Raw genomic sequence first — 9,379 nt, 5'->3', positions numbered from 1 at the left:
TTAGCCAGGATGGTCTTGATCTCCTGACCTTGTGATCCACCCACCTTGGCCTCCCAAAGTGCTGGGATTACAGGTGTGAGCAACCGCACCCGGCCTGTATTTTTATTTTTTTTAGAGACAGGTCTCACTCTATCGCCCAGGCTGGAGTACAGTGGTGTGATCACGGCTCACTGCAGCCTCAAAGTCCTGGACTCAAGCCATCCTCCTGCCTCAGACTCTGGAGTAACTAGAACTATAAGGTATACACAACCACATCTGGCTAATTTCAAAACAAAATTTTTTTCTTTTAGAGATAAGAGTCTCACTGTGTTGCCCAGACTGGTCTCAAACCTGTGGGCTCAAGCAATCCTCCCACCACACCTCAGCCTCCCAAAGTGCTGGGATTACAGATGTGAGCCAATGTGCCCAGCCACCTACTTCTTCCTTCTACGGCTAGGTGGTAAGTAGGGGGAAGGCAGTAAGAACCATTATGAAGGACCTGGAAGGAGTTTCTATTAACATCTTAAACCTAAATTTTAGTATTTTAATAAAGCAGGCACTCCTATATAAGAAAGCCGTGCCCCTCTGCCTATTTGCAAAGAAAAAAACACCTGATACATTTGTAAACAGCATTTAACACCTGGGAGTAGGGAGTCACAACTCTTCATGCCAGAAGGGACTTCATCGTCCCAACATTAGAAGAAAAAATGTTTTATCATGTGCATGACATGTTTCTGAGTTTTCCCGGGGTCTAGAAGATCACAGAGGCTCTTTTTCCCGCAGCTATAACTGCCTGCTGGTTAATGAGAGATGTGCCACGTAGCCACTCCTTACCTTTTCTCTCGGTTCCTTAGGAAACTCGCCGCTCACCTCAGCACACTTCTCATATTTGACTTCGTTGCTTGAAGCTGAACTTGAAAACCTGGTGCAGAGATCTGAGTTACCTTTACGGAGCTGGAAGCTGTTATTCCCCCCAGCCCACACACCAGCTCAGGAGCCCAGGCCAAGTAACCTTAAGAAAGGACATTTCCTTTCCCCTTACCAAAAGGAGAACTGCCCAGTGGGGACAGCCTACCTTAAACACAGCATTACCGGGGTGGAAGGAGCCCCAGGCTGGGGGAGGACACCCAGGTGCTAGTCCCAGCTCTACTGCCTCTTCACTGGGGGAGCCTGGGTTAGGCTTGTGACCTCACCTGAGCCTCTGTTTCTTCATCTATAAAACGGGGATAATTAACGCCTCCCCATCCCTTTTATGGGGCAGATAAGAGGCTGCTCAAGGCCCTAATAGCTATGTGAGGGCGTTTAGGGAAGAGCGAAGATGCCCCAGGAGGGATAATGAATGGCTGTTGTTAGCAATGCCAGGTAAAAGAGCAGCCCCGCCTCAGAGCGGCCCCCAGACTCAAGGGTAGTGGGATGTCAAGGAATGTGTGGGGGCCCAGGTCTGTCTCTGCCTCTCTGGATCACCAGGGCCCTCTCTGGGCCTCGTTTTCCCCACTTTAAAAAGGGAAGAGGGGGTGGAGCTAGAAGCTTTCCATCCCTGGAGAGCTCTCTGGTGTAAATACCTGAAGATGTATAGCACGTGTTTAGTTCAGAGCTGGGGACTTTGAAGAAAAGGAAAGGGAGAGAAATGAAACCACTTAAACCTAACCTACACTCAGCAACTCAGGGTCTGCCTCCCAGGATATGTGAGGCTGAGAGGAGTTGTGTCTGAACTCAGAGCCTCAGTTTCCCCATCTGACAGATAATCACACAGCCTCTCCAAGGTTCTTCCAAGATAATCACACAGCCTCTCCAAGGCTCTTCAATGACATAGTGAGAGGAAGCATATTAGGACCCTGGCATAGGTGTCCTTCTCTGATATCTTAACTCAGGGGTTGTCAGGCCTGGCTGCACATAAGATTGACTTGGAAGCTTTTAAAAACTACCAAAATGTGGGCCGGGCACGGTGGCTCACCCCTGTAATCCCAGCACTTTGGGAGGCTAAGGTGGGCGGATCACAAGGTCAGGAGTTCAAGAACAGCCTAACATGGTGAAACCCCATCTCTACTAAAAATACAAAAATTAGCTGGGTGTGGTGGCCTGCCCCTGTAATCCTAGCTACTCGGGAGGCTGAGGCAGGAGAATTGCTTGAACCCGGGAGGCAGAGGTTGCAGTGAGCTGAGATCGTGACACTGCACTCCAGCCTGGGTGACAGGGCAACTCCATCTCAAAAATAAATAAATAAATAAAAATAAAAAATAAAATAAAAACTACCAAAATACAAGACCTTCCCCAAATCAAGTGAATCAGAATCTCTAGGGGTGGGGCCCAGGCACTGGTATTTTTTCTGGGTTATCCTAAAGCACTGAGAGCCAATGGTCTAGCTTTGGCTTGGCTGGCTGTCCTGGTTCCCAGGGCCGGGAGGGCAGTCTGCCCAGAGATCCTGCCTTTGCAAGCTCCAGCCTGGACAAAGTATGTCAGTGGCATGCATGCCATTAAGAGCCAGTCGATCATGCCCAGTGGCATCTCTCTGTTGTGGCCACTTGTGGGAAAACAAAGAAGAGATGTCGGAGGTGGGCCAAGTTTACAATATCATTATTAACCAACTGACTTAGAATATCTTTCTTTTTGTGTGTGTGTGATGGTGTCTTGCTCTGTTGTCCAGGCTGGAGTGGTGTGATCTCGGCTCACTGCATCCTCTGCCTCCCAGGTTCAAGCGATTCTCCTGCCTTAGCCTCCTGAGTAGCTGGGATTACAGACGTGTGCCACCATGCCCAGCTAATTTTTGTATTTTTAGTACAGATGGAGTTTCACCATGTTGGCCAGGCTGGTCTTGATCTCCTGACCTCATGACCCACCCACCTCGGCCTCCTAAAGTGCTGGGATTACAGGCATGAGCCACCGCGCCCAGCCTAGAATATCATTATTAACCCACTGACGCATAAGCCCATTATAAACCAACTGACTTAGTAGATTGGTATTAACAAACTGACTTAGAATATCATTATTAACCAAATGACTTAGAAGATCAGTATTAACCAACTGACTTAGAATATCAGTATTAGGCCAGGCACAGTGGCTCACGCCTGTAATCCCAGCACTTTGGGAGGCCGAGGTGGGCGGATCACCTCAGGTCAGGAGTTTGAGACCAGCCTGACCTACCTGGTAAAACCCCATCTCTACTAAAAATACAAAAATTAGCTGGGCGTGGTGGCGGGCACCTGTAATACCAGCTACTCAGGAGTCTGAGGCAGAAGAACTGCTTGAACCCGGGAGGAAGAGGCTGCAGCAAGTGGAGGTCGCACCACTGCACTCCAACCTGGGCAACAGAGCGAGACTCCATCTCAAAAAAAAAGAATATCAGTATTAACCAACTGACTTAGAATATCAGTATTAACCAACTGACTTAGAATATCAGTATTAACTAACTGACTTGCCCAAGTTACCTTGGCTCCTCTGAGTTTATTTTTTGGGCCACTTATAGAGGCTTAGGCCCAGTCTGAAGTGTTCTCTCTCTGCCTTCAGGGAAGAAAGGCTTAGCTATGGAGACAGGTTGAGCTGGAATGCCATCCAGCTCCACCTCCTCACAGTATTTCACCCTTCTGCCCTGCCTCCGTGAAATGGGCACACACCACCCAGTTCAATCACACAGCACATCTGAAGCTGAGAAAAGTCATGAAAACAGCTCCAGGCCCCCCGGCTGGCCATACCCAGAGGGAAGCTGCACTGCCTCTCCGTGCCTCACCTTCCTCATCTGAGAAATGGACCCTGCCACGACCTCCTCTTGGGCTATGGGTAAACTGAGGGGGGCAACAGGTGCCCAGCATGGAGCCTGGTTCCCCCCTCCTCAGGGTCTGTGGGTGGGTGGCTGAGGGAGGGGTGTAGGATGTGCCCACTTACAATTTGGTCAAATCCGCCGACAGTGGCCGAGCCTGGAATGTCCTCCTCCTGACCTCGGGCTTGGCCTCGGAGCTCTCAGCAGTCCAGCCTCTGATCCGCTCCTGGACGCTGACAACCCCTTTCTCCGGCTCTGGTGCCACCAATGGGGATGCGGGGGTAGCCAGGCGGGGTTCAGACCCCACTGCCAAGGCCAAGGTGCTATCCTCCCGAAATAGGCTGATGCACTTCCTGACGCTCCTCCTGGAGGCCCACTCTCCCCCTGCCGGGGCCTCCCCGTCCGCCACTCTGCTCTTAACCTCAGCAAGTTCTAGGCCCCTTCCCAGCCTGGGCGAGGGGGACTCAGCAGCCTTCTCTGGCTCTGGGTCCAGCTTGGCCCTTTCTTCCCGGGGACTCTGGTCATTGCTGGGGGTGACCCTGGCTGAGCCCCCCAGGGCTCTGGGGCTGCCCGTCTCTGGCTTGGAAAGCATCTTCTCCTTCTGTTCACGGATTTTCTTGGCCACCTCTAGGAAGTCCAAATCAGGATCATGAAGAGGAGCCTCCGCCTTAACCAAACACTCCCTGTCCAGCTTGGACGCTGCTCTGGGCCTCTCTAGCCCAGCCATGTCCCCTGCTGTGGCTCCACTTCCTTCATCGGCCACCTTCCTCAGCAAGGCCTCTTTGTTCTCAAACCGGGCCGTGAGGTCCATGGACAAGGGCCTGGGCTTCCTCACCCACGTCTTCTCGGGAGGGGTGGGGGGCACTTTGCCCACTGTGGCCACTGCACCAGGGCCTGGCTTCTGAGGCTGAATGGACTCCGTGAAAATGGCAGACACAGGCCTCCTCTTCAGGCGAGGCCTGGGCTCCACAAAGGGGCGTGCTGTGTCCTCCACACTGCTGGCCTTTAAGGGAGGCTGGTCTTGGCCTGCCTCCTCTTGGGGTACAGGTGACTTTGTGTCCTGAGACAGGGGGCCTGACCGAGGAAGGGTCCCCGCAGGCTTTCGGGTGAGCAGGGTGGGCTTGGCGGCCACGTCAGGCCGGGAGCCAGACACACCTGGCTTGGCCTCCTCGGCCCCCTCACTGACCGCCTTCCCCAGAGTGGGGCCGCTTTTGGTGGTTTCGAAGAGAATCATGGTGTTGGGGCTGGGCCGCAGGAACACAGCCTTGTTGAAGTGGGGCGAGCCCGTCCTCGGGCCCTCCCCACTGCCCACCTCCTGCCCCACCAAGCCAGGCATCCTCTTGTCCAGATCCTTTGCTGCTGGCTCCTCAGAGATCCCCCCAGAGGAATAAGGTCCAGTTGAAATGGGCCGCAGAGATGGGACAGGAGATTTCACGTCCTGCTCCTTCGAGAAGGGTTTGGGGGCGAGCCTTGGCAGAGGGAGTAAGCGGGCCGGGCTCCGCAGGGGGCTCTTTGCTTCCAAGATCCGGGCTGGAGGAGACCCAGCGGCTTCGCCGGCCTGGAGGAAGTAGGTCCTCGTCAGGGTCTCCTCCTTGCCAATCTCACCCAGGCCTGGCACGGCCGTCAAGGGCGTTATGGAGCCCACCTCGACCCGCGTGGCCATGGTTACGGTTGTGGATCCATGGGGGTTAGGAACATTGAGAATGGAGAAGCAATTGCTAAACAAAACAAACAAAAACAAAAGTAAGTTTGGAAAACAGTCAGTGTCTGGGTTGAAGCAGAATGGTTTAGAGAAATGGGACAGAGTCCTGAGCCCCAGATTCTGTATGACAGCCCTCCGCTGACCTCACCAGGCAGGCTTGGACCTGCCTCTCCCAGTCTCTGAGCTCTGGACAAGGGGAGTGGACTAAACCTCCATCCCTGAAGTTCGTTCCAGCTCTAAGGGTGTAGAAAAAGCATCAACACTCGCTGGAGGGTTTTCCCCTGACTCAGCTAATCTAGAGGCCAGCACTGATCTCTGCTATACAGATAAGGAAACCAGCTCAGAGAGGCCAACTAACTGGTCTGGAGTCACCCAGGAAGCAAGAGGCAAAGCCAGGATTTAAAACCAGGTTTGACACCAAACTCACACCACACATGCTCCTCCCTGAATAGGCCTCAGTGGGAGCGTCCTCACATTCCCTCACTCCTGTTACCCTGTTTTCCCATTGCAGAGCCTGCTCACATCCCAGGTGATCCTAATCACAAGTGTATGCTAAGCACCTAGCACAGAGAAGGCAAGTGACCCGCTGCAGGTCACACAGCAACACAGCTCGCAGCTCGGGAGTGCCTGGGAGCATAAAGCTGGTTAGTGACCTTGGAACCCATGCCCTAGGCACCAACCCCGCCCAGTCGTCCCTTAGTTCCTTTTCTTTCCCCTCCCCCACCCTTCCAGATGCCATAAAAAGAAGTCATTCTTATTTTTCTCACTCAACCTGCTTTTGTTATTTGTTTGCTTGTGGTTCTTTTCTGTTGGACACACATTTTATGCTGACTGCCTTCATATTCTTAATAAAAAGAAACGTCCAACTGTGAGGGCTTCCCATGAGTAACATCTTGAGCTGTGTGACGTGCTTCTTGTGTTTTATAAATCTCATCCTCCTCACAACCCTATTTAGTGGGTACAATTAGGAGACCCCATTTTGCAGCAGCTTGGGGCATAAGCCTCTTGTTCACGCTGCTATGAGATCTGTTTTCTCAAAGCAAGGGCCTTCCTCTCTCATTAATCCTCCAGCAACCCCGAAAGGCAGGAATGAAGGCATCATCGTTATCTCCCTCATGGAGATGAAGGGAAAGGGCCCAGAGAGGTCACCAGACTTGCCTACAGTCACCCAGCTGAAACCTAACCTCAAGTTCACTACCCACTTAGCTCTGTCTTTTTTTGGAGACCGAGTTTCACTCTTGTTGCCCAGGCTGGAGTGCAATGGTGCGATCTCAGCTCACAGCAACCTCCTCTTCCCAGGTTCAAGCCATTCTCCTGCCTCAGCCTCCTAAGTAGCTGGGATTACAGGCATGCACCACCACCCCCAGTTAATTTTGTACTTTTAGTAGAGATGGGGTTTCTCCATGTTGGTCAAGTTGGTTTCGAACTCCTGACCTCAGGTGATCCGCCCATCTCCGCCTCCCAAAGTGCTGGGATTACAGGTGTGAGCCACCATGCCCAGCCTCAGCTCTGTCTTTTTAAAAATTATTTTTTATTCCTTTCTGGTCTTAAAAAGTGCCAGGAAAGTTGCTGTTCTCGATCCCTCAGGCTCTCTACATGCCAGTGTTTTCTTCCCTATGAAACTGCCCCCAGCCAGCCCCCACCTAGATGGACTAAAAAAGTAGAAGGTATTTTAGTTAAATACAAGCCTCTCCACTTCCCTTCCTTGGGGCCCCACACTGCTCCCCCGGCTCTGACTCACTCAGCAGCCTCCAGGAAAGAAAGGCAGACAGATTTTGATATTTTCTCTTCCTTACACGCTCGATGGTGCTAACAGATTCCATCTCCCCAAACTGGAGAACACTGTCTAGACACGGTTAGAGGTAGAACGGAGGGACAGATATGAAGGATCTGAGAATTGGAAAATTTCCATCCACAAAGATCCCAACCAGAGTTCTAAGGCTCCAGAATCCCACCCAGAATCAGGGCCATTGGCCTTTAGGGCCAGCCCCTGTGACCTCTGGAATCCCTGATCGGGGATACATACGTAATAGCCAGCACATGAGACACGGAACAATGACAGGATTCAAAGGACAGAGAGAAAATTTTCTGGCAGAACCCACAGGCGCTCTCCACGTCCCTGGACACTCCAGCCCTCAAGCTTTGGTCAAGCATGGGCCCCACTTACCCAAGCTGGCAGGCCCTGGGTCAGGGGGTGTGATTGCCGGGGAAAGCCAGTGGTGTCACATGTCATCGTGAATGGAGCTGTCCACACACTTCCATGGTAGAAACAGGAGGGGGGAAAGTAGACTCGTCCCAGCAGGCTGAGTTTCAGCAGGTCTACGGAGACACAGGATGACAGCCTCAGTGCCGGAGTTCTGGCAGTATGGGAACAGACGGCACAAAAGCTTTCAAGCTCCAAATGCATCCGCTGGCATCTACTCCAGCTTGTAAAACGTATGCTCCTTTTGGCTTTTCGATTTTGTAGCCTTATATGTACGTGTGCATAAATAGTGCTGAGCCCACAGTACGTGCTCAATAACAATCTTCCCTGTCCTCTGATACGTTTATTGAGCACCTACGGTGTGTACAAAGATGAGCATGAAATATCCCCAGCAACCATGCAACTCACAGTCTTCTGTAAGAAACATACACATACACACACACAGCAATTACAACTGGGTAACAAATGTCACTTTTTAAATGCGGGATGTGGGGGCAAATAGGAGGACTGATTGCCTAGAATTGGAACTGGTGTTTTTGGACAACTCGCTTGACTTAAAGGAGGTATCTGCTGAGCATTCAAGGTGCTTAATCACTTGGTACCTGCTTCTGCTCATCAGCAGTGTTTGGACATTGTACCTCTTTGAAGCCCTCCAAGTGCCTCCTCAGGGCCTTTGCACATGCTATGCCTGTTCTCTGGGACAACCGTCTTGCTCATACATAGACACAAGCCCACCCCTCAGACCACAGTTCACCCATCTCTGTCTCCCTTCAACCCGGTGCAACCCCCTGCTACCTATTCACAGAGCACCACATATACTCGGAGGCTTCGCAGGACTCAGCATAGCTGCACTGTTACATTTAATAGGACATCATCCTTCACATCAGCCTCTCCCATTCAATGGTAAGTCCCCCAGAGGACACCCCAAATCCCTAGTGGCTAGCACAGCAGCCCGGCACATAAAAGTACCAGGTACCTGATTATTGAATAGAAAAATAAATCATTGTTGAGTTAATAAGTAAATGAATGAAGAATTATTCTTCTGTCCCTGCTGCCCACTCTCTAAGATGCTACATAAGTCCGTCCAGGAACCATGATTCTCATGCCAAATGACTCTAAGCAATCTGGGACATAAGATGAGTTACTCTAGCTGTGGCTGTGGCTACTGAATGACAGAACCAAAGAGCTGTGAAGTGTTCATCCAGAGGCTCAGCCCACCACCCCTCACCCAGAGACCCCTATCAGTTTCACTGAGTCACACAGAGGAGCTCCACCCTGAGGGCAGGCACCTGCTGCATCCACATTAACTTCACACTGTCACGCCAGCTCACCTGCCCAAATGTGGAATGAATGCTTCTCTGCATGGATTTTCCTGGGAAAAGAGTCACCAAGAGCAACCATTTGCTGAATTAGGATCAATGGTACACAAATGTCACCCCCCTTTGGGAACCTTGAACCCACCTCAGTGACTATACTGCATGGAAAGAAAAGGCAAAGGATAAGATAAAGTAAGTCCCTTGGTCCGCACTCCTCTACACCAAACAGTGCTTCTGTGACCCGTCAGCTGCTTTGTATCTTGAACTGCCTCTCAAGTTACCATTGCAAATGCCTAGCAGATGCCTGGTATGTAAATACAGTTGCACAAATGAGTCAGTGAATGAATTAATAAATCAATGAACAAAGAAAGGTAAAAGGAGTTTTTTGGGGTTTGCTTTTTGTTTGTTTGGTTGGGTTTTTTTTG

General features: G+C 51.3%; 1 protein-coding gene across 1 annotated transcript in view; it reads right to left on the bottom strand.

The window, feature by feature from the left end:
- The window catches only part of KIAA1671 (KIAA1671 ortholog), a 186,475-nt gene that overhangs the window by 165,729 nt on the left and 11,367 nt on the right, over positions 1-9,379 (bottom strand). The window contains exons 2-4 of the mRNA XM_011956724.1: positions 7,603-7,754; positions 3,859-5,451; positions 814-901 (exon numbers count right to left, since the gene is read on the bottom strand). Coding sequence (XP_011812114.1) covers positions 814-901; positions 3,859-5,396 — 1,626 coding nt within the window. The 5' untranslated portion in view covers positions 5,397-5,451; positions 7,603-7,754. The remainder of the gene's footprint in view (positions 1-813; positions 902-3,858; positions 5,452-7,602; positions 7,755-9,379) is intronic.

Source organism: Colobus angolensis, unplaced genomic scaffold, assembly GCF_000951035.1.
Source record: "Colobus angolensis palliatus isolate OR3802 unplaced genomic scaffold, Cang.pa_1.0 Scaffold423, whole genome shotgun sequence".
In the NCBI taxonomy this organism is placed as follows: Eukaryota; Metazoa; Chordata; class Mammalia; order Primates; family Cercopithecidae; genus Colobus; species Colobus angolensis.
Note: the sequence above shows the minus strand (reverse complement) of the source record. Positions and strands in the feature narration are given on the sequence as shown.